This window comes from Capricornis sumatraensis, chromosome 3 (assembly GCF_032405125.1).
Source record: "Capricornis sumatraensis isolate serow.1 chromosome 3, serow.2, whole genome shotgun sequence".
NCBI classification, from domain to species: Eukaryota; Metazoa; Chordata; class Mammalia; order Artiodactyla; family Bovidae; genus Capricornis; species Capricornis sumatraensis.
In genome coordinates this window covers 71,906,215-71,932,597 of record NC_091071.1, presented here as the reverse complement: position 1 = coordinate 71,932,597, position 26,383 = coordinate 71,906,215, and the positions used below count along the sequence as shown (strand labels likewise).

At 39.9% G+C, this 26,383-nt stretch overlaps 1 protein-coding gene across 2 annotated transcripts in view; it reads left to right on the top strand.

The window, feature by feature from the left end:
• The window catches only part of CERS6 (ceramide synthase 6), a 344,938-nt gene that overhangs the window by 192,810 nt on the left and 125,745 nt on the right, over positions 1 to 26,383 (top strand). For both annotated transcript variants that reach the window (XM_068967950.1, XM_068967951.1), the window contains exon 4: positions 4,385 to 4,442. In XM_068967950.1, the coding sequence (XP_068824051.1) occupies positions 4,385 to 4,442 (58 nt within the window). The remainder of the gene's footprint in view (positions 1 to 4,384; positions 4,443 to 26,383) is intronic.

Here is a 26,383-nt window from a genome sequence, read left to right as displayed (position 1 = left end):
CTAGGAGTTGTGAATTCACTTGTCTTCAGAGACCAAAAAGTGACTTGCAAATGCATGAATTAGGCTGGTTTAATACAATCATGAGTCAGAGGAACTAGAGAGAAGTGGAAATTACTTTTTCCATCAAATCCTTAGGATATCAATATATCAAAACAGTGTAAATATCAAAAACAGTATAATATAAACCACTCTCCCATTATAGAGATGGAATTGAGGTCAAGAGATATCAAGAGGTTTGCTCAAATTTAAGAGAATCTATGAATCTTGACCAGAACCAGCTATATAATTCTACGAACCAATGAACAATAAAATATGGAGCTCCTTGTTCAACAATTATTAAGAATTTCAAGATAGTAACAGCAAAACATTAAACCTAGCATCATGCTCTGTATAACTGCATGAGATACATACCCTTAGAGCCATACCAGGTCTTCACTTCTGATTTAGAATTTATACATCCTAACAGAAAGAAATACACAGATACTCTCACCCGCAGCCACCAAAAAAATTGATAATGGAGATGGGGTTAAAATTAAGGCCTTGACTTTGACACTGCAGTAAGTAAACTGACTTTACTTAAAAGAAGGCTTTTGTAAGAAGTTTTGGAATCATTGCTTTTTGTTCCTGTCTGAATTCAGGTTTTATGGATTATTAGTTGATGATTTTCAATCCTAAAATTCAAAACTCTTCTCTAAAGGTTACTTCTGACTTGAATTCCAGGATGTTTGAAGAGTCATTCAGTCCAGGAATGAAACTCAGGAACATTTGCATCTACAGTCGAGTCTTACTCAGCTCTCTGAGCTCACTGCTATTGTTCTTTTCTTCTTACCTCAAAAGAGCTTTGTAACCTGAATCATCTCCTCAAATAACCTTTACAAAAAATCTTACTTGTTATGGTTTATCAGAAGGGAAGGGAAAGGGATGAATTAGAATGGAATTAACATATACGCACTACTATATATAAGATAGATCAACAACAAGGACCTACTGTATAGCACAGGGAAACCTACTCAATAAGTTGTAATAACCTGTAAGGGAAATTAATCTGAAAAAGAATATAGACCATACTCTAGACCATATATCACGATGGTGCAATCACTCACCTAGAGCCAGACATCCTGGAATGTGAAGTCAATGGGCCTTAGAAAGCATCACTACGAACAAAGCTAGTGGAGGTGATGGAATTCCAGTTGAGCTCTTTCAAATCCTGAAAGATGATGCTGTGAAAGTGCTGCACTCAATATGCCAGCAAATTTGGAAAACTCAGCAGTGGCCACAGGACTGGAAAAGGTCAGTTTTCATTCCAACTCCAAAGAAAGGCAATATCAAAGAATGCTCAAACTACTACACAATTGCACTCATCTCATACACTACTACAGTAATGCTCAAAATTCTCCAAGCCAGGCTTCAGCAATACATGAGCCATGAGCTTCCAGATGTTCAAGCTGGTTTTAGAAAAGGCAGAGGAACCAGAGATCAAATTGCCAACATCTGCTGGATCATGGAAAAAGCAAGAGAGTTCCAGAAAAACATCTATTTCTGCTTGATTGACTATGCCAAAGCCTTTGACTGTGTGGATCACAAGAAACTGTGGAAAATTCTGAAAGAGATGGGAATACCAGACCACCTGACCTGCCTCTTGAGAAACCTATATGCAGGTCAGAAAGCAACAGTTAGAACTGGACATGGAACAACAGACTGGTTCCAAATAGGTAAAGGAGTACGTCAAGGCTATATATTGTCACCCTGCTTATTTAACTTATATGCAGAGTACATCATGAGAAATGCTGGGCTGGAAGAAGCACAAGCTGGAATCAAGATTGCTGGGAGAAATATCAATAACCTCAGATATGCAGATGACACCACCCTATGGCAGAAATTGAAGAGGAACTAAAAAGCCTCTTGGTGAAAGTGAAAGAGGAGAGTGAAAAAGTTGGCTTAAAGCTCAACATTCAGAAAACGAAGATCATGGCATCTTGTCCCATCACTTCATGGGAAATAGATGGGGAAACAGTGGAAACAGTGTCAGACTTCATTTTTTGGGGCTCCAAAATCACTGTAGATGGTGATTGCAGCCATGAAATTAAAAGATACTTACTCCTTGGAAGGAAAGTTATGACCAACCTAGATAGCATATTAAAAAGCAGAGATATTACTTTGCCAACAAAGGTCCATCTAGTCAAGGCTATGGTTTTTCCTGTGGTCATGTATGGATGTGAGAGTTGGACTGTGAAGAAGGCTGAGCGCCAAAGAATTTTGGTGCATTTGAACTGTGGTGTTGGAGAAGACTCTTGAGAGTCCCTTGGTGTGCAAGGAGATCTAACCAGTCCATCCTAAAGGAGACCAGTCCTGGGTGTTCGTTGGAAGGACTGATGCTGAGGCTGAAACTCCAATACTTTGGCCACCTCAGGCAAAGAGTTGACTCATTGGAAAAGACCCTGATGCTGGGAGGGATTGGGGGCAGGAGGAGAAGGGGATGACCAAGGATGAGATGGCTGGATGGCATCAGCGACTTGATGCACATGAATTTGGGTGAACTCCGGGAGTTGGTGATGGACAGGGAGGCCTGGCGTGCTGTGATTCATGGGGTCACAGAGTCAGACACAACTGAGTGACTGAACTGAACTGAACTGAGACCATATATATAATTATGGTCTACAGTCATGGCAGTCGCAAAAGGGTCGGACATGATTTAGCTAGTAAGCAAAAACAGTGTGTATATATAATGTATAACTAATGTATCACTGTTCTGTACACCTGAAATTAACATGACATTGTAAGTCAACTATACTTCAACTGAAAATAAATCAGACTCAAAGAGCACAAGAAAAGATTCTTATTTGAAATTTTTACATGGCTTGGACACACAGAAAGCAAATTTCCTCATCGCAAAGTTGACTAGTCACTTTCTCCTTTGTGTTCATTTACAACTTGTAACCCAAGATACCATGAGCAGCATGATCTCAGGAATTCTGTTTTGTGACATCAACCAGTTTTTAAAGGCACAACTATTTACACTCAGAAAAATGAAAAAATGAAATTTGGAATTGAGTACCAGGTTGAGGTTTTTTGCAGGATCCATATATTATATATATGTACACAAACTATGTATATAAGTTATATAAAGTCTTGGTATTTATGTAAAGTCTTTAAAAGAGATAAACATTCAATTCATCTAACATTGAAAGAGAACTTAAAGATTTTCCCCCTTAAAAAAGTGACCATCTAACAGCTGAACATAATTTGGGATAGTATAAGGTTGTTGCTAACAGTTGTACATCAGATGGATGGTTTCAATAGGTTCCTTTAGTCATATCCAGAAAGATGCCAATAAAATTTTGTTAAAAGATGAAGGGAAAAACTATTACCTACTTTAAAAATACTAAAGTTTTCTTTAAAAACATGAACATCAGTTAAGTCATTTACTTAATCTCTGAATCAGGCAAAGAATTCCAAACTATTTTATATACCTTCATATTGTTCAAATCTATCCTTTCATGAGCCATGAACTAGAGGAAATTCACATGCTGAAAGAGGAAAAGATGAGTGAATAGGCAAACATAATAACTGAATGAAAGAAAAATTGTTACAAATATAATTATTAATATTTAAAATATTTACCATATGCCATTCATGGTAAGTGTACATGTTTAGCCTGCACTGAAGTCACTGCAGATGGTGACTGCAGCCATGAAATTAAAAGACGCTTACTCCTTAGAAGGAAAGTTATGACCAACCTGGATAGCATATTAAAAAGCAGAGACATTACTTTGCCAACAAAGGTCTGTCTAGTCAAGGCTATGGTTTTTCCAGTGGTCATGTGTGGATGTGAGAGTTGGACTGTGAAGAAAGCTGAGCACCGAAGAATTGCTACTTTTGAACTGTGGTGTTGGAGAAGACTCTTGAAAGTCCCTTGGACTGCAAGGAGATCCAACCAGTCTATTTAGAAGGCGATCAGCCCTGGGATTTCTTCGGAAGGAATGATGCTAAAGCTGAAACTCCAGTACTTTGGCCACCTCATGCGAAGTGTTGACTCATTGGAAAAGACTCTGATGCTGGGAGGGACGGGGGGCAGGAGGAGAAGGGGACGACAGAGGATGAGATGGCTGGATGGCATCACTGACTCGATGGACGTGAGTCTGAGTGAACTCCGGGAGTTGGTGACGGACAGGGAGGCCTGGCGTGCTGCGATTTATGGGGTCGCAAAGAGTTGGACATGACTGAGCGACTGAACTGAAGTCACTAATTATGTTTAATCCCTGGTTGGGGCAAAGGTGTGTGTCGGGGGGTTCTTTTAATGGAATTTTTTTCACACATGTATTTCAGAATGTGCTATGAAATATTTAAACTGAGTATCATAGAATGCTTTTTAAACTTTCCACAGGTGGAAATTTTCATATGGCCTTTATATATTTACCTATGGAATCCGGTACCTGAAAAAGGTAGGATCTGTCAAATTATTTTATATAATTATCATGTAATTGTAAGTCTATATCTCATGTTTTCTGATGTGACAGAAGTAGTATTTTAAACAGTCATAAGACTTGCTAAGAGTTATTTGTGCATTTTGTTTGATTTATAAAAACATTGTTAATTTATTCTTTGTAGTAAGTAACTTTTAGGCATATGTAGAAAACAGTTTTGAAAATAATTTGTTTTTCCAGTGATAGATATTGCTAAGTCTTCGGACCACTCTAGTTGGTTATCTGCTACCCATAGGCTTTAGGAACTTATAAAATTCATCTGAGGCTCGAAAAGAAGTTAGAGTTACCACATCACACAACTTAAAAAGGTCAGTTGTGGCATTGAGTGTTATTACCATAGCCTTTGCCAGTATAAATTAGAATTTAGTGTCTTGCAAAGCTACCAACAAGATGACACCAACTGCCAGTGGAAAATTCCATTCCTTTCCTAGACTGTGCTTTGCTATTCTACATAAACCAAGGCACCGTTACCTACGAAAACAATTCTTTAAGGCTGTCATAGTCTTTTTCTTCATTATTTCAGTGTTTAATAGCACTAACAAATTAGGCTGCCTAACTTCGTCTCACGAGGACATATAATAGCAGTAACAAGTTAGGCTGCTTAACTTCAAGTTTCACAATCATACAATAGTGAGTTGGCAGAAGGTGGAAACTTATTTTTAAAAAATATTTTATGGTGTTATCCTTTAACGTGGTATCAGTGTTATCTTTATTTAGCACATTTTTATTTTCAAAGTGGGGCATTGTGCCAAGTGACATTCCTTACTTGTAAATTCTCATGTAAATATTTGTATGAAAATTACCTTTTTATTTTTCGAGTCTGAGTTGTAAGATATTGTCTGCCTGTGGCAAATTCTATTATAAATAATGGTTGTTTCCCAGTATCATAGTTTCCTAGAGGAAATATTCTTTTTGCTTGTTCTCTTATCCTTTAGCAACTGCACTTATTTTTCACTTAATAAGACTACATGGCCCAGAGGTCATTTGAATAGATTGAAAAGAATGAACTTCACTTTGTATGCTAAGTATGAAGACGTTCTCAACTGGGGTAAATAAATGTGGTGGAAACTGTTTATTTTGGAGCCCTACTGTTCCAGTTTTTAAGTTTACTTATCTGGGGGGAAGATGGAAAGAATTGGCTATAGAGCTGTAGGGAGAAAAAATGGCTATAGAGCTTTTATACTTCCAACTTTACTACCTCGGAAGAGGAAATAACTTTGGATGGAATTTCAGCTGACATGGGAGAGCTGGGCATCATGGGAATATTGAGTTGCTAACTGAAGTCAAGGCTTGGAATTCATGTCAGGTTCTGTTGATGATGGTGAGCAAGGAGAGATGGTGAGAGCCAGGAACACTTTTTTGCCCGTTTCCCTAGATCTGCAGGATGCGGTCTCTTTTAAAAGCTCTCATTCAGCAAGTCTGGCCATCTGTCATCAGAACAGGAAGCACTTTGACACAACTCTGCTTCATTCTGTGCCTACACAGACCGAATGGAACCAAATGGAATGATAGTAGTTTTCATTCTCTAGTTTCTCAGTGGCTCTGTAGAAGGCAGTAAGAGAGTTTCTGAATAGAATGTTTGCTTAAAAATTGTTGTTCCTTGAACTGTAACCATTTCAGCTGCTTCTATATGTAATAAATGCTTGAAAATGAAGAGAGCTAGATGTTATTCTTGCTGGATTAATTTGTATTGGGGGTTTCTTCCTTTGATACTAAGAAGCACTCAGTTTGGGATGAGCTGTATGGTTTAGAGTTTGGTCATAAGGCAAGATAGAATAGTGTACATGGAATCCATATGACTGAGCTAACTGCAAAGGATATCATAAGCTATCTTGTCCAACTCTTTCATTTCACAGCTGAGGTAGCGGAAATCCAGAAAGGGTAGGTGGCATTCTACAGGTCACACAGTGAGTTTATGAAAGGGCTGAATCTGAAGTGAAACACATACTGCTATCTCTTGTTCTAGTACTCTCCCCCACTTTACCAGCCTGCCTTAACCGCAGCATGATTTTCAGATGACTTCCTTCTTTGGTTAAGCTAGGAAACTTAACCTAATGTAGTTGTTGTTTCTGTTTGTAGAACTTTAACATATTCTAGTTTTTCTGAAGAAAGGCTATATGATGGGAAAAGACCCTATGTGACTAGAAATAGTTTTCATAGGCAAGGTATTTAGAAGCATAAGAGAAATATTGATCTATTGTACCTTTTATCACTTACTCTGTGTTGATTTCCCCTCCATTGTGTCATAGTTCCTATAGTTGATATGTGATCATATTTTCAGAGCAAGACACAGGCTGACTTCCACATGAATTGTCTCAGGGTCCTGGGCACCTACCTGCCTCTTGTACTGACCCAGTATAGGTGATAAATTGTGTGGCCACCCTATGGATAGTTCTATAATAAAGGATGAAATCATTGGCTCCATATTTTCAGACACCCTGCAAAGAAAGTGTGTGTGTGTGTTCACTCATAGGAAATCAACAAAATGTTTTCTATAGTTTCATGATGACAGATAAGAGGGTGTACCTCACTTATGGTGAGGAGCTGCTGCTTAGGTGTGCAGATGTTATAATGCTGTCTTTGCTTTCTTAGCTCCAAGCTGCCTTTAGAGCCAGCAGTAAATCTGATCATGGAAGTAGACCCTGACAGGCATAGCCCTTACACACACGTTAGTGAGCTATTAAGTGAAGTCATTGTTGAGTTAGTAGGATGTATTTAAATAGTAGAATCTAAACTATTTAAATAGTTTTAATAGTCTGCTCCTGTAATTGTTGACACAAGTGACTCTTTGCTCCATAAATATGATTGGCAGAGACAAGTACTTTCATAAAAGAAGACACAGAATTAGTTGAGGTACTCCGAAGTCCCAGCACACAATGTACTTATACAAATTAATACATTTTTCTAGGTCTTGCAAGGAACCATATGTCAAACCTTTGAAAATAGAGTAAGTTATCTCTCACTTATTATTATCTTTTTTCTCATTTGTAGGTGGATGTTTATATTGAGTAGAGTTCCTTAAATACTTTCTTTGAGTTCCTTTACTAATTTTTTAAAAATATAGTGTCACAGGGAATCCCTGAGATACATTTGCAACCGGGACTTAGGTAATTTTTTTTTCTATGTAATCTATCCATTAGGCTAATATAGTAACAACTTTTTGACCAGAAGGCACATTTTATATCACAGTTTTCTACACATGCATGCGTGTGTGTGTGCTAAGTCACTTCAGTCATGTCTGACTCTGTGACTCCATGGACTGTAGCCCGCCAAGCTACTCTGTCCATGGGGATTCTCCAGGCAAGAATACTAGAGTGGGTTACCATGCCCTCCTCCAGGGGGTCTTCCTGACCCAGGGATCGAACGTGCGTCTCTTATGTATCCAGCATTGGCAGGCAGGTCCTTTACCACTAGCATAACCTGGAAAGCCCATACACATGCATATATATAATTAAAATAAAGTTTACTCAAAATATATCTCTACCTAACTCTCTATCAGTCAGGGTCTCCATTAGGAGACAGAAACCACAGGAGTGATTCTTGCAGTGACTATAATGTTAAGAATTATAAACCAAGAGCAAGTGGCTGCTGCTGCTGCTGCTGCTGCTGCTAACTCGTTTCAGTTGTGTCTGACTCTGTGTGACCCCATAGACGGCAGCCCACTAGGCTCCCCCGTCCCTGGGATTCTCCAGGCAAGAACACTGGAGTGGGTTGCCATTTCCTTCTCCAATGCATGAAAGTGAAAAGTGAAAGTTAAGTCGCTTAGTCGTGTCCGACTCCTAGCGACCCCATGGACTGCAGCCTACCAGGCTCCTCCGTCCATGGGATTTTCCAGGCAAGAGTACTGGAGTGGGGTGCCATCGCCTTCTCCGGAGCAAGTCACTAAGATGATATTATTCAGAGTAATTGGTCTGCTGTTTGCTACCAGTCTGCCATGAGATAAGGAGCTTGACTTGAATGCAAATCAACTCACTGCTTCTTTTTTTGAGAGAATCTATCTCTGAACTGAACAGTGCGCTTAGCAACGTAGTTAATTGACATTCTGATGAAACAATAACAAACATTTCAAGGACTGGAGCTTGTCTGCCCACAACACTTTGCCCAGTGCTACACTGAGGTCCCATGGAGGCAGTAATGTCAGGAAGAAGCTACAGCTCTGAGGATGGAGGCTTATAGGAAGGAGTTGGGGTTATTAGAACGCGGACACTTAAAGAAGGAACCTTGGAGCTGGACAGGCCTTCTGCTGAGAAAACGCTGACCGGCTGTTATGTCTCAGAAACCACAAGGAGGCTGATTCTGAGAATGAGGGAAGAATGCAACCAACTGCAGCCTCTGGGATGCACGGTCTGGGGCGCAGATGCAATGCTGGAGGGTGGGTGAGAGTGGGGCTGGGGGTGAAGGCGAGAACGGGAAGCAAAACAGAAAGGAGCCGTTCTTTCTTCATCTAGCAGTCTTCCTGCCTCCTCTAGTGCCTACCTAGATTCAGAGCTCAGCAAGGGACCAGCTCCTTGGAGCCAGCTCAAGACCGTCCACCTTATGAAATCATGGGTGAGGGTTAGATGGGGGAGTAAGACTGCCTCTAAGGGGTAAGTAAAACATGAGAAAAAGAAACAAGCACAGAGTGTTCTCGAAAGGCTGCTGCTATCCCTGCTCAGTCACGTCTGACTCGTCACAAACCTTTGGACCGCAGTGCGCCACGCTCTTCTGTCCAAGGGATTTCCCAGGCAAGGATCCTGGAGTGGGTTGCCATAGTCCAAAGTGACAATTATCATTTTTGAATACTGCTTTGGGTTTTTTTCATTTTTATATTTTAGAAATTCTATCAAAGAACAAAGATTTTCGAAGTTTTCTTTTACTCTACCTAATCCAAACTAAATAGCTTTTGGTGATGCACTATACACTTTCTTAAGAGCATATCTAATACCTCATGTTAACAGAATCAAGCGATGACAGGCATTATTCACTGGGATCTGACCACTAAATAAAATTCTTTTATGCAAAAGAAAAAAAAACAGACTTCCCACTGTGCTGTATTCTATGATACACTCTGACAACTTACCATAATTTATTTCATTACATTTTAAAAATATGCAGATTGCTACTGATTATATTGACTTCGTGACTAACCAGGGGTGAACACTCACATTTGAAAAGTACCTTGGCCAGCTGAGCACTTTACCCATTTCCCTTAAACTTTCTGAACCTGGCCTGAATTACGGCATAACTTCTCATTATTCATTGGGTGTGCTTTTCAAAGGTCAACAAAGAAAGCCAGAATATTCTTCTGGTGTCATGTTTCAAGGTGTTCCCTTTTCCTTGTTGGTTCTTTCTCTTGGAATCTTTCTGAAGTGAAAGTAACATTGTCATCCTTTTGCCTATTTTGATATGGAAGTAAAAATTGTCCAGTCATTATAATATGTGTCTAATAAGAGTTTTCTTTGTATTGTTTTAAAATTTTGAAATTGCTTACAGCACATTGCTTGTTTAAGGAGGCTTGACATTAGGAGTTTTACTTGAGAAAAATGCCCCATCAAATGACATAGAATACGGTAGACATTGGAAAGGGACCCTAAAGATCAACTATCTCAAATTTCTCATTTCAGAAAAGAAGAAACAATTTTAAAAGAATCAGTTGACTTGCCTGAAGAAAGAATCTCAGTCTTGTGGTTTACAATTTCTAGGTTGTTTAAAAAAAATAAAATTTAGAAAACAAGTTTCAAAATCTAGTAGTTCAAGAAATGTTTTTAATTTTTATTAGTAAATTCACCTGACTAGGAAATAGAAGTCACATCACTATGGGAGAACATCATGGGACTAAAGTTTCAGTCTCTGCTCTGCCAGTTGTGCTTAATGGTACCTTTGCTCCCTGAAACCTCATTTTTCTCATCTGTGAAATGGGAAGATGATGCTTGCCTTGGCTTTCTCAGCTTGCATATAGGAGTTCTGTGGAAATTCTGTAGTACTTTGAAAATGTAAGACATAACACTAATTATTACTGATTTAGAGGGGGCTCTTGGCAGCTGTGAATGTCTGTCTCCTATAATCCTCTAATATGAAGCTTTTTGTCTTGTGCTGCCGCTGCCATCTAGTCCAGTGAACTCCTTTGTCCTGACTGCTTTGATGCTTGCAAACAGGTAAATGTACTACCTGGAATGGAAATTGTCTGGCGTGACTTGAGGAAATTGCCCTTCAAGGCTTCTCCTTATTGTATCTTCCATATCTCCTTCCCACATCTGTCCTCTTGAATATTTTCTGATTCCCTCATACCTTTCATTTGCCCTTGACTTATGTCTGGTATCCTATCTGAGAAGAATATTCTGAAGCCAGAGAGAAACTGAAGATAGTGTGTTTCAGTGAGGACCCTGAAGAAGGAGCCGGAAGACCTGGCCATTAATCAGTTTTGCAATGTTAAACAAGTTAGATTCTCTGGGATTGAATTGCTACATCTCTAAAATTAGTAATGTAGTCTAATGCAACATTTTAAATTATTTTTATTTTATTATTTTAATATATATAACATTTAAAAACTCGTACTCCATAATTCAGTGAAGATTTTGAAATAGCTGATCATAATGGCAAGCTGGTACAAACCTGTTTAGAAAGCAAAATGGTGATATAGAATAATAACCATAAGAATGTTCATATACTGTGACTTAGCAGTTCAACTTCTATGAATTTATCCTGAGGAATGAATTATATGGAAGCAAAAAATATACATGTATAAAGTATTATTACAACTTAAAAATATTTATACACACATACACTTACATGCAAATTATATAGCAAATCCGAAATAGAACGTAAAACAACCTTGATGCTTAATATTAGAATTGTTTAAATTGTTGTTATCAAAATGGCAAAATAGCATGCAACGACTTAAAAATAATGACCATAAAATTACTACATTATTTGTAGTGCTAGTAAAACATTAAATAGAACGTTACATGAAAATAAGTAACAAACTCATTGCTTTGAAAACTCATTGATTTTGCTTTTAAAATCATATATATATATAGCAAATTGGATGAAATAGGTAAAAAAATGTTAAGACTTCTTTTAGAGAGGAATTGTGGATGGTTCATTTTTCTCAAAATATCTTCACTATTTTCTTTTTCTTTTTTATTTAAAAAGTTAACCTTAAGATACAGGAATTAGGATAGAAATGATTGTGCATGATTTGTGAAATTATGGATTGTGAAAGTGTTTGCAGTTGTAACTTTTTTTTTTCTTTTTAATATTTATTTAATTAGCTGCACCTGGTCTTAGTTGTAGCACACAGGATCTTCTTTTTTTTTTTTTAATTTTTACTTTATTTTACTTTACAGTACTGTATTGGTTTTGCCATACATTGACATGAATCCACCACGGGTGTACATGCGATCCCAAACATGAACCCCCCTCCCACCTCCCTCCCCATAACATCCCTCTGGGTCATCCCCGTGCACCAGCCCCAAGCATCCTGTATCCTGCATCAGACATAGACTGGCAATTCATTTCTTACATGATAGTATACATGTTTCAATGCCATTCTCCCAAATCATCCCACCCTCTCCCTCTCCCTCTGAGTCCAAAAGTCCGCTCTACACATCTGTGTCTCTTTTGCTGTCTCGCATACAGGGTCATCATTACCATCTTTCTAAATTCCATATATATGTGTTAGTATATTGTATTGGTGTTTTTCTTTCTGGCTTACTTCACTCTGTATAATCGGCTCCAGTTTCATCCATCTCATCAGAACTGATTCAAATGTATTCTTTTTAATGGCTGAGTAATACTCCATTGTGTATATGTACCACAGCTTTCTTATCCATTCATCTGCTGATGGACATCTAGGTTGCTTCCATGTCCTGGCTATTATAAACAGTGCTGCGATGAACATTGGGGTACACGTGTCTCTTTCAATTCTGGTTTCCTCAGTGTGTATGCCCAGCAGTGGGATTGCTGGGTCATAAGGCAGTTCTATTTGCAATTTTTTAAGGAATCTCCACACTGTTCTCCATAGTGGCTGTACTAGTTTGCATTCCCACCAACAATGTAGGAGGGTTCCCTTTTCTCCACACCCTCTCCAGCATTTATTGCTTGCAGACTTTTGGATCGCAGACATTCTGACTGGTGTGAAGTGGTACCTCATTGTGGTTTTGATTTGCATTTCTCTAATAATGAGTGATGTTGAGCATCTTTTCATGTGTTTGTTAGCCATCCGTATGTCTTCTTTGGAGAAATGTCTATTTAGTTCTTTGGCCCATTTTTTGATTGGGTCGTTTATTTTTCTGGAATTGAGCTGCATAAGTTGCTTGTATACTTTTGAGATTAGTTGTTTGTCAGTTGCTTCATTTGCTATTATTTTCTCCCATTCAGAAGGCTGTCTTTTCACCTTGCTTATATTTTCCTTTGTTGTGCAGAAGCTTTTAATTTTAATTAGATCCCATTTGTTTATTTTTGCTTTTATTTCCAGAATTCTGGGAGGTGGATCATAGAGGATCCTGCTGTGATTTATGTCTGAGAGTGTTTTGCCTATGTTCTTCTGTAGGAGTTTTATAGTTTCTGGTCTTACATTTAGATCTTTAATTCATTCTGAGTTTATTTTTGTGTCAGTTGTAACTTTTAAAAGGAGAAAAATTTTTTTGAAGTTGGGTTGCATTTAAATGCAAAGATATGTGGAAATTTCATTTAAAAACTCCCCATCTGTTCTTGTTTACTTAATCCTGACTGCCCTAGTCCCCGCGTTTTCTCTCAGGGCTTCTCTGAGGTCTTATTGCCCAGAATGCCTCTCTATGGCCCTAGCACAGACTTCTTTCTTAGCTTTTTATTTTGTATTGAGGTATAGCCTTTGAATTCTTTCTGAAGTGAAGACTCAGACACAACTGGGTGACTGAACAACAACAACGTAGCCAATTAACAATGTTGTGATAGTTTCAAGTGAACAGCAGAGGGACTCAGCCATAGGTCTACATGTATCCACTCTCGCTCATACTCTGCTCGCATCCAGGCTGCCTCATGACACTAAACAGGGTTCTGTAGCATAGACTCTCTAATGAGCTTCTTTAGTCTTCAGTGGGATTCTAGTAAGATTTAAGCTCTTTTTCCATAACAGATTTACATGGCCTGTGTTAGACAATAAATTCTTCATTTCATATAATACTTTAAAAACCTCTTTCACAATGCAAGTCCCACCTTTTTGGGGGTAATGCTTTGGAAACATTCTTGGCTTAGTGTATAGCCAGAATGAAATTTTGCATGGCTAATCATAATCGTAATCATGATAAGGATAGTTACACTGTGCTGAGCACTCACTGTGGGCCAGACATTCTTATTCATTTCACATGTGTTGCACTGTATAACTCCTCATCCTTATACATGAAGGAACCAAGGCTAGCAAAGGGTCAGTAATGTGGCCAAGTCAGTGGGAGGGCTGAGATTTAAATCTAGGTCTATTTGGCTGTTGGAGAAGGAAATGGAAACCCACTCCAGTATTCTTGCCTGGAGAATCCCAGGGACAGAGGAGCCTGGTGAGCTGTCATCTATGGGGTCTCACAGAGTCAGACACGACTGAAGCAGCTTAGCAGCAGCAGCAACATATTTGGCTATATAGCGTACTTGTGTCCAGGCTTAGTTACTGACTGAGTAGGTCTACTGGGCTCATGAGGCTTGAGCAGTGACTAAGGAAAAGCAGAGTCTCTGTCTTATAACTGAATTCATATTCAGAACACAGAGTTAAATTTAGTGATTATATTCAAAACGTCCAAATTAAGCATCGCATTTGTTTCATTTTTCTGCTTCCAAATGAACTCGCTTTGGTAAAGCTGAGAATTGGTGTCTTGCTGTATTCTTAGTAATTTAGATCTTATCAGATATTGTCTCCTAATTTTCTGACTTGTATAGATGTCCCTTTTTATACTAACCAATAATGTACTAGGGTGGCCAAAGGTTCATTTGGGTTTTTCCTTAAGGTGGTATGGACTTTTGGCCAACCCAATAATTATACAGTACAATTTATTCTCTCCTTCTATGATACTTTCTATGATGTGACTAGAAAACTTATATACTATTTACAGTAAGAAGCTAGTTGATAAAATTCAGTATTTTCTGTAGCTCAGGAAATGTAAATTGTTGATTGCCTAGAGTAAATTAAAACTTCAGATGATAAAACCATTCCTTCAGCACTGAGGTTAAAGCTTTTAATTTAATGAGATGGCAACAAATTTGATTTAGGTTGTTTAAACTTTCCCCCATCACTTCTCAACTTTTAGGCTAAAGTGAAAGTCGCTTAGTCGTGTTCGAATCTTTGCGACACCATACAGTCCATGGAATTCTCCAGGCCAGAATACTGGAATGGGTAACCTTTCCCTTCTTCAGGGGATCTTCTCAAACCAGGGATTGAACCGAGGTCTCCCACATTGCAGGCGGATTCTTTACCAACTGAGCTATCAGGGAAGCCCCAAGAATACTGGCGTGGGTTGCCATTTCCTCCTCTACAGGAATCGTCCCAATCCAGGGATTGAACTCAGGTCTCCTGAGTCTGCTGCATTGCAGGCATCCGGATTCTTGACTGCTGAGTCTCCTGGGATGCCTTTTGACTAAGATCAAGTATTCAGTTCAGTTCAGTTTAGACACTCAGTCATGTCCGACTCTGCGATCCCATGAACTGCAGCACTCCAGGCCTCCCTGTCCATCACCAACTCCTGGAGTTCACCCAAACTCATGTCCATTGAGTCAGTGATACCATCCAACCATCTCATCCTCTGTCGTCCCCTTCTCCTCCTGCCCTCAATCTTTCCCAGCATCAGGGTCTTTTCCAATGAGTCAGCTCTTCACATGAGGTGGCCAAAGTATTAGAGTTTCAGCTTCAACATTAGTCCTTCCAATGAACACCCAGGACTGATTTCCTTTAGAATGGACTGGTTGGATCTCCTTGCAGTTCAAGGGACTCTCAAGAGTCTTCTTTGACACCATAGTTCAAAAGCATCAGTTCTTTGGCACTCAGCTTTCTTTATAGTCCAACTCTCACATCCATACATGACCACTGGAAAAACCATAGCCTTGACTAGATCAACCTTTGTTGGCAAAGTAATGTCTCTGCTTTTTAATATGCTGTCTACATTGGTCATAACTCTCCACCCTGGTGGCTCAGAAAGTAAAGCGTCTGTCTACAATGCGGGAGACCCAGGTTCAATCCCTGGGTTGGGAAGATCCCCTGGAGAAGGAAATGGCAACCCACTCCAGTACTCTTGCCCGGAAAATTCCACAGACTAAGGAGCCTGGTAGGCTGCAGTCCATGGGGTCACAAAGAATTGGACACGACTGAGTGACTTCATTTCACTTTCCTTCCAAGGAGTAAGCATCTTTTAATTTCATGGCTGCAGTCACCATCTGAAGTGATTTTGGAGCACAGAAAAATAAAGTCAGCCACTGTTTCCCCATCTATTTGCCATGAAGTGATGGGACCGGATGCCATGATCTTTGTTTTCTGAATGTTGAGCTTTAAGCCAGCTTTTTCACTCTCCTCTTTCACTTTCATCAAGAGACTCTTTAGTTGTTCTTCAATTTCTTCCATAAGGGTGGTGTCATCTGCATATCTCAGGTTATTGGTATTTCTCCCGGCAATCTTGATTCCGGCTTGTGCTTCATCCAGCCCAGCATTTCTCATGATGTACTCTGCATGTAAGTTAAATAAGTAGGGTGACAATATACAATCCTGATGCACTCTTGTTCCTATTTGGAACCAGTCTGTTGTTCCATGTCTAGTTCTAACAGCTGCTTCTTGACCTGTATACAGATTTCTCAGGAGGCAGTTCAGGTGGTCTGGTATTCCCATCTCTTTAAGAATTTTCCACAGTTTATTGTAATCCACAAAGTCAAAGGCTTTGGCATAGTCAATAAAGCAGTAAGATGTTTTTCTGGCACTCTCTTGCTTTTTCGATGATCCAGCGGATGTTGGGAATTTGATCTCTGGTTCTTCTGCCTTTTCTACAACCAGCTTGAACATCTGGAAGTTCCCGGTTCACATATTGCTGAAGCCTGGCTTGGAGAATTTTGAGCATTACTTTAGTAGTGTGTGAGATGAGTGCAATTGTGTGGTAGTTTGAGCATTCTTTGGCATTGCCTTTCTTTGGAACTGGAATGAAAACTGAGTTTTTCCAGTTCTGTGGGCCACTGCTGAGTTTTCCAAATTTGCTGGCATATTGAGTGCAGCACTTTCACAGCATCATCTTTTAAGATTTGAAATAGCTCAACTGGAATTCCATCACCTCCACTAGCTTTGTTTGTAGTAATGCTTGCTACTGCTAAGTCACTTCAGTCGTGTCCGACTCTGTGCGATCCCAGAAACTGCAGCCCACCAGGCTCCCCCATCCCTGGATTCTGCAGGCAAGAACCCTGGAGTGGGTTGCCATTTCCTTCTCCAGTTCATGAGAGAAGTCGCTTAGTTGTGTCTGATTCTTTGCGACCCCATGGACTGCAGCCCACCAGGCTCCTCCGTCCATGGGATTTTCCAGGCAAGAGTACTGGAGGGGGTTGCCATTTCCTTCTCTAGTAGTGATGCTTAACTTTCCCTAAAGAACATCAAGAAACCTTTTACCCAAATTTTCATTTTGTGTTCAGGCTTTGTCTTGAGAGAATGACATTCACATCGAGAGCTTTCTCCAGGCCATGCGGTAGAAAGATTTCAGGACTTGCAGGAGTTCATGAAGCTGAAATGGATTTTTGTGGGAGGAGGAGGTGCTTATGTGAATTTCCACGTATATGTGGTGACTTCTACCTTACTGAGTGATACTTGCTCTTAGGTAATTATATATACAAGGGTTTGTGGAGTTGGTGCTTGATCAAAGCATTAATCTTTTCAGCTTCCTTAATAAAATACCAACTTTGTAGAAACTTTCAAAATAAAAGCTGACTTACAGTTCAGAGACTACTGAAATAACCCTGATTTAAATATGATTTCATTATTAAATAGTGCCCTAAAGGCATAGACTTACACGTCTCAAAATGTTTAGAGCTCAGCTTGACTATGAAAACATTGGTCCTCATTTATATGCTGTAACAAAGCTAGTGCCACAGGCTTCCTTTGGCTGACAGCAGTGCCTGAGAACTGGCTTGCATTAGTATTCGTCTCCTGTTTCCGTGGGGAATAGAAAACTAGTCACTCTCAGAAGAGTTCAGGTAATTTGATATGAAATATTGATCCATGTTTCAAAATCTGTACCTGCACGTTCACTTTGCATTAGTTGAAGCATCATCTGACACTTAAAATTCTTTACTGAATTCAAAAAGGGTTTCTTTTTCTTAGGTTTTTTTTTTTAGTAAAATCTGAGAGTTAATGGCTTTCGCCTACAGTGGTCATCATAATAAAACATTGTCCTCACCAACGATAATGAAACAAACCACATGTTCTTTGCTTTAAAAAAAAAAAAACAAAAAGGAGCTTTCTGGAGGGAAGTAATGAGATGTTCAGTTCTGCAGCCAGTTTCGTCTCTTCAGGGAAGACTTGATCTTGGCCATGAGAGGTGGGGTCGGGGGTACTTAGCCCAAGGACTGGGTATGAAGCAGAGGTGGCCAGCGCTTGCTCTGTCCAGAGCTCCACGTGTGGCTCTGAGAAATTGGCTCAAGGAGCATCTGGATACTGGTTCAGCTACAGTTTGCTGTAAGGTGGGACACACAGCCTAGGGTTTTGTTTTTGCCCCCTTCCCCATTCTTAATGCACGCGGAGTGGCCCTCCTGCTAGAGGCCATTGCTGTCATTATTTTAGGATTTTTTGCACAACAGTCTGTGATACCAGTCACCTTGGAATGATTTTTCCAAAGCACAGGGAAGATGGCCATTTTGTCCTCAGGGTATTTAGGCTTCTATAAAGCAGTGAACAGTGGAAAGAATAAAGTTTTTGTTTTCAGGTAGAATTAATCTGTCGTGATAGAGGTAGTTGTATGGGAGAGGGCAGGAGAGAGCCTGCTGGAATGCTGAAAGTATTCTAGATCTCAATCTGGGTGATGGTGACATAGGCAAATATGTATGTAGACAGTTGATGTGGGTGTATACATATGGAGACATAGCGTGTTTCTGTGCACTTAGATTTGTGCACTGTAACTGTAACTTACTCTTCAGTGAGAAAAATTAATGATGGTGTTTGGTCCTCCTGTAGCTCCATATAAAGCAGCTTCTGCTGGTGCTGACTGCAGATGTGGGCACAAGACATTTGAGGATCAAAAACTTGTTTAAAGGGCTCTTCCAAGAGCCTGGCCTATTACTGTTGGGAGTTACTGATCTCTCTTCATTTGTTCATTCTTTAATTCAGTGTCTTTTGAGTTCTTACCTATGACAGAGATTATTCTAAGTGAAAGCAGTTGTGTCTGACTCTTTGTGACCCCATGGACTCTGCAGTTCATGGAATTCTCCAGGCCAGAATACTGGAATGGGTAGCCTTTCCTTTCCCCAGGGGATCTTCCCAACCTAGGGATCGAACCCAGGTCTCCTGCATTGTAGGCGGATTCTTTACTAGCTGAGCCACAAGGGAAGCCCAAGAATACTGGAATGGGTAGCCTTTCCTTTCTCCAGGGGATCTTCCGGAATTCAACCGAGGTCTCCTGCATTGGCACGACTGAAGCAACTTAGCAGCAGCAGCAGCAGCAGCAGCAGCTCCTGCATTGCAGGCAGATTCTTTACAAACTGAACTATCAAGGAAGCCCAATTATTCTGAGCATCACAGATAAAACAGCAGGTCAGTCTGAGTTCCTGAGCTAATACTATTGTTGTTCTTCCCTTCCCTGGGATCATCAATAACACAGGAATTTAATTCAACTTAGCTAACATTTATCAAACATCTGTGCTGCCAAGACATAGTGGTAGATGGAAGAGGAGAGGGAAGGAATAATTCTTGCCTGTGAGGATCTTATAGTACAGTAGAAAGTCAAGATTTTTCTATTAATACTTACACTTTGAGACTCTGTGATGAATGATAGAAGTATAGGGTTCTGTCTTGAGCATGGGAAAGAGATGCAATTGAGGGAATTGAAGAAAACTGCAGGGAAGCAGTATTTAGTTTGAGCCCTCCTGAATGGGTTGTCGTTGACGGAGTGTGGGGGATGGGGGTGGCTAGTGAAAGCATTCTTTTTTTTAAATTTTAAATTTATTTATTTTAATTGGAGGCTAATTACTTTACAATATTGTAGTGGTTTTGCCATACATCAACATGAATCCGCCACGGGTGTACACGTGTTCCCAATCCCGAGCCCCACTCCCAGCTCTCTCCCCATACCATCCCTCTGGGTCATCCCAGTGCACCAGCCCCAAGCAACCTGTATCCTGCATCGAACCTCGACTGGCGATTTGTTTCATATATATTATACATATTTCAATGCCATTCTCCCAAATCATCCCATTCTCTCCCTCTCCCACAGAGTCCAAAAGACTTTTCTATACATCTGTGTCTCTTTTGCTGTCTCGCATACAGGGTTATCGTTACCATCTTTCTAAATTCCATATATATGCATTGCTGCTGCTGCTGCTGCCGCTGCTGGTGCTAAGTTGCTTCAGTTGTATCCGACTCTGTGTGACCCCATAGACGGCAGCCCATTAGGCTCCTCTGTCCCTGGGATTCTCCAGGCAAGAATACTGGAGTGGGTTGCCATTTCCTTCTCCAATGCATGAAAGTAAAAAGTGAAAGTGAAGTCACTCAGTCGTGTCTGACTCTTAGCGACCCCATGGACTGCAGCCTACCAGGCTCCTCCGTCCATGGATTTTCCAGGCAAGAGTACTGGAGTGGGGTGCCATTGCCTTCTCTGATATATGCATTAATATACTGTATTGGTGAAAGCATTCTTAGGTGAGAAGAACAGAGTGGGAAAACTGGAAAACAAAACAAGGTCTGTTTGAGACTACATGATGGAGAAATTGGGGAAATAATAACTGGTAATGTATTTGGGAAGGGCTTGATTGTTGTTTTAAAGAGATTGGACTTTACAGCTAATGAGGGCTTAGTTCTTCTGTGTCCTTATTGTAAAGAAGCCTGGTGTTTGTGTGGAAGGGGCATCCTGCCTCCTTCCTGACCCCGATACAAAGTCTCTCATTAACACATGACACTACGTCTTCCCTACGTCTTCTCTGTGGGTCCTGCTCCTTCTCCTTCCACATACCCCAGAGCGGTCAATGAATGGAGCAGAGAAGTCTAAGATAATGATGGGAAGTCATTTCAACTACATGCACCTTCCCAGCCTCATCCAGCTATGAATGGCCGTGAAATTATATCCTTAATCCTCACCAACAGAGCCTAATGAGACACTGACATTACTTTTCCTCCATTACTGTTGTAACCCTCTGCAAGCAACATGATTGCTCAAACTGCTGGTTCTTTCCCTGTAGTCCCACTTCACCCTTCTCTGCCCTACTTGCTCACTCTCCTTTGTCTTTAATCTCTTTTATTGTGATAAAAGTCACATGATATAAAACATACTATTTTAAATACATTTGACTGTACAGTTCAGTGGTGTTAAGTTTGTTCACATTGGTGTGCAGCTCTCACCATTATCCGTCTCCCGAATTTTTTACCTTCCTAAACTGAAACTCCGTCCCCATTAAACACTAACTCCCTGTCCCCCCCCAACCCCCACCCCTGGCATCTACCAGTGTACTTTCTGACTCTACGAATTTGACTATTCTAGGTACCCAGTCCCGCTTGCTTACTTTCAGATCCTCCCTGTTGGAGTATCATCTTCTTTTAGACATTTCTTTCAATTAAACAGATCTTTGCTATTTCATAGCAATTTTATTTAAAAATTTTGGGGAAAATTTGAAAAATTCATGACTGAAATCAAGCATGGAGATTAGTTGAGAATTCTCATTATTTGTGGTTACCCTATTTCCTGTTAATTTTATATACAGGGTTGGCAGTAAAATTAGATAAAATTGCCTTTTCCCCCTGAACTGGCAGGTAGTTTGAATTCTGGCCAGACTCTTCCACTTATGTGAGTAGTACATCTAGCCAGATCTATCCTTAGAATATTAGTTATGAGGAGTAGATTGAGGGTTTCCAGTATTTCTGTCTTATGTCTTAAGAAGTGTGTGTATATGTAACCCAGTTAGTAAAGCCATGGTGACTGGTACCCAGGGTCTCACTGCTAATTGCTGACTGAAGGATGTTTCAGGATGTCTAAGGGATTCCATTACCACAGTTGTGTGAACCATGTATCCAGGGAGCATCAGACTGATTCTCAGGCCCCCAGACTGAAAGATAAAGTGTTCTCCACTCTCATTTACAGTACACGGTGTCGTTCGGATACAATGAAAATTGCAGAGTGCAGTGTAACCATTAGCATTTCACTTTCCCTTCCTGTCTAGGACAGAGTCAGGTCCATCTTCCTCAAGTTAATTAACTGGTAAGACTCTAGTAGTTGTTTCTGCAGTGACTTGGGTACTAGGAAGGCATTTAGTAACCACAGAGGAAGGAAACATAGTCTGTTTCCCTAGGCAATAGCGCTCTGGTAAGTTGTCAGCATCTCCTTTATGGATGTGTCTTCCTTTCCATAACAGGTTTTTGCTTAGGATATTAAAAGTAAATATATTAATAAAATACCCAAACATGGATTCTTAATAGGGTGCATGGTATTCAGCATAAGCAGAAAAATCTTATTTGGAACTACCTATTCCAATACAAATGGAGGTAGGAGGTAGACTGCAATGCTCTGTGTGCATGGGCACACGTGAGCATCATTGCTGTATGAAGGGTACTCACACGCACACCTGTGTGTGCAGGCATCACCGCTGATATGAAGCGTGAAGCAGGAAGGATCTCTTCTCACTTCGTTCCTAATAATGGTTCCTGTCACCCTCACCTCAGTTTTTCTTTAACGGTTGAAGCTGTAAAGAAATTGAGATAGCGGTGCTTTGCTAATTATCTTGATTTCATGTGAATTATGAAAAAGGGCCATGTAAAAATGAAATTACTAAATACTGTGGATACGATTTGATTTGGGATCGGTTGACCTAATTTACAAGTTTCCAGGCTGGGAAATTGTTTCCCACTTCCCTTCCTTATTCACCAGTCCTTTATTCTCAAACAGTGGCCTCCTCTAGGTGATTTCTTTGTACTGCATAAGCATGGAGTATGATCAACAGAGACTGGCAAAATTCTGATTACCAAATATGCTACTGCAAAGAAAAACACAGTCCTACAAGTTATATGCATAACAGCTGTAGTCCTATGGATGAAGATGTATACATTAAAAATAGAGTTTAGATTATGATTCTACTTGACTATGGGAACATCTCTTATCCAGACGTGACACATTAATTCAGTCATTGAATAAACAGGGGCTTGTAGTATGAAGTCTGGCTTTCTGAAGGAATAGCTTTTATGTCATCATGTTGTGGAAAAGTTGTGCCTGCTTTTTAGGTATCAGATTAGAAATGCTATTCTTCTTTTAAGAAGTTCCTGCTTAACTACATTTGAATTTAAAAAAAAAAATCACACTTAATGTAACGTTGGAGGTTTTATCCTCATGTGCTCAATATGGCAATCCTAGGGCAAGAAATTGATAGAAGTACAGAATGGACTCCTGAATAATAGAGAAATTGTGAGACAAAGTACTGGTTTGTGATTCCATTAATTTAAAATCTATTTTGATTGCTAAGAAAAATTATTTGATTTAGTAGCTAATGCCAGTGATTGTATTCATACCCACCTGCTGCTGGTTCAAACCTGTAAGCACAGAGAAAAGAGACTTTAGATTTGTAATAGCCTCTCATTATTTTAAGACTTTTTTTGTTTATTTTTGCAGCCGTGTAAGATGTCCTTATAGGATTTATTTCAAATAAGTGAAGCAATATTATAATATGAGATTATTTCATCCTGTTAAAATGTGGGACATCTGAATAATAACCAAGCTCAAAGAAAAAAAATGTTCCAAGAGTGGGTCTTAAACTTGACCATGTCTGAGAATCACCAGGAGGGCTTGTTAAGCCACAGATGGCTAGGCTTAACTCAGAGCTTCTGATTCCATAGATTTGGACGAGGCCTGAGGATTTCCGTCACCAGCAAGTACTCGAATGATGATGATGGCAACACTGATCCGGGGACCTCACTTGTGTTAAGGGCCCTAACATAAGGGACCTTATGCTGTGTTATAGTATGGTACCCATAAAAAGCTAAATACTCACTAACAAATTAACAGACTTAGTGGCTTAAAACAGTGAACATGAAGTTAATCTCTTACAGTCCTGTGGTCAGAAATCCAAAATCAGTTTCACTGGGCAAAAGTCAGAGTAGCAGCAGAGCTGCTTCTTTTGGAAACTAGAGGGAAGAATTTACTTTCCTTGTCAGCTCCCATTGGTTGCATGTATTCCTTAACTTCTGGCCCCTTCCTCTTCTTCAAAGCTCATCACTCCAATCTCTGCTTCTGTCATATTGCCTTCTCCTTTTCTATAGTCAGATCCCTCTCTATCTTCCTCTTATATTTGTGATTATAGTCAGGATCCATCCAGATAAACCATGGTGCTTTCCCCATCTCAAGATCATTCTCCTGATCGCATCTGTAAGTTGATTTTCCCAGATAAAGTAATAATTACAGATTTAGGGATTAGGACTTGGATATCTTTGGAGGCCATTATCCAGCCCATTGCACTGTGAAAAGCTTCTACTTATTTCTCCTGATCTCTCAGAAGACAGTCACTAATATATTTAGAAAGCAGTGCCATTTGGAACATTTAAAGTTGGAGTCATTTTGCATTCATTGCTTCTTATATAAAAGTGGAGACGACTCACAGGTGGGAACACATCTGCTTCTGCAATAAATGTTCGTGTTATTCCGTTATCTTGAAAAGTCATGGGGACAAAATTTAATTAAATTCTGTAACAAAATTTTGATTTTTATTAAGACCTGAGGTAGCATAAAATCTAAAGTTTCTCTTTGGAAGGGTCAGAAATTCCTTGTTCTTCAAGAGCTTACAAGTTAATGGAAGCTATGACTTGCTCACCAATATATTTGACATCAGGTAGCACGTGAGAAGTTTTGACCAGGTGCTCAGGGAAGACTGCACTAGGAGGTGGTATTGAGGATAAAAGACAGAGACTTCTGCTGATGTTGATGATGAGCAAAGGAGGTGAGGGGAGGAGCAGTGTTGGGAAAGAATGGAAAGTGTTAAGGCTGTAACTTGGGAAGTGGGGAGTGTGTCTGGAGGCAGAAGAGAAAGGGCGACAGCCAGCATGATGAAGCTGGGAGACAAAGGGACCAACAGGCAAAGGCTGTTCTTACCAGGTCAAGAATTTAGCTCTTGTTTAGTCAGGAAAGGTGAAATGAGAAGGTGACAGACAATTGAATTAGTGATGGAGAAGGACCACTTGGTGAAGCATGAGGAATGAATTAGACATGGCAAAAGCTGGAGGCAGAGGAACTGTGTTGGCTGATGTAACAGTCTTGATAGCTGTTATCCCTGGCATTGGCCCCTGTGCGGGAGAAATGGGCTCTAGTGTCTCAGTTGTAGATTTTTGCGTCAAATACGCTCACCAAAATGTGGTCAATTTCAGACAGGTAAAGCATTTCCTGCTTGTTGTGAACGCTTCTCCAGTACTGGAGAGGCAGTGTTGAGTTTTTAAAAGGAGAAAAGGGGACAGAATGTTTGCAGTTGTATTTCAAAGTTACTTCTAAAAAGAGTGGTGGGAGTGGGGAGGACAAGTGTACGTTTAAAAAAGATTTCTCCTGTTTCTTTTCCAGAAGAATGAAGGCTTATATCCTGGCCAGGAAAATGTGTAGCTGTTTCTGTTGTGATCTGTTGGCACAGGAGGAGAAAGCACTGGTTTTCTCCACTTAGGGTCTCTAACTTAGTTGTCGTCGTTCAGTTGCTCAGTCGTGTCTGACTCTTTGCGACCCCATGGACTGCAGCACACCAGGATCTTCTGTCCTTCACCATCTCCTGGAGCTTGCTCAAACTCATGTCCATCGAGCTGGTGATGGCATCCAACCATCTCATCCTCTGTTGTCCCCTTCTCCTCCTGCCTTCAATCTTTGCCAGCATCAGGGTCTTTTCTAATGAGTTGGCTCTTCATATCAGGTGCCCAAAGTATTGGAGCTTCAGCTTCAGCATCAGTCTTTCCAATGAATATTCAGGATTGATTTCCTTTAGGATGGACTGGTTTGATCTCCTTGCAGTCCAAGGGGCTCTCAAGAGTCTTCTCCAACACCACAGTTCAGGAGGAAAAAAAAAAAAAGCAAGGGCTATCCACATTGGAATGAAGGTAATGAATACTGTTTTTTTTTTTTTTTTTTTGGAAGAGACAAAAACTGCTCTTTATTTTTTTAAAGTTATACTTAGTCCATAAGACAAATAATTTAAAAAATATACTTTTAGGTCTGTGATATCTAGGGGAGAGACAACAGCTGACTTTGAAAGAAAGAAGGGTATTCAACCCTGGCAGCCACATGCTTTCTCAGACTCCTGCCACGTGTTCTTCTGAGCTGTGTCCTGCATTGTGGTACTTAATTGATCGTCTCCCTGACCTTCTGATGTGTGTGTTATTACCCCCATTTAAAAGAGAAAAAAGAAACAGTTTCAAAGAGGTTAAGTAACATTAAGTAGCAGATCTGGCATTCAGCCCCAGGTCCTGTGAGTCTTTGCCCACATTCATCACTTTTAAATGACCTCTCTTAGTAAAAATCTTCCATTTCAATGTTCAGTTAAATTCTTAAAAGCAGTTCACTATTCACTGATATAATACTATGTCTTTACTGTGGATATTTTATGGCAGGAAAGATGGGAGAGAAATGATAAAATGCAAGAATAGTTTTAGTTTGAAAAGTGTTTGAAGTTCTACTAAAATGTATATGAGTGTAAAGTTTCCAGAAATCCTGTTTTTATATTTTTTTTCAACAGAAAAAGCTTTTAACTTACTGTACTAGAAAGTAGAACATTTCATTTTC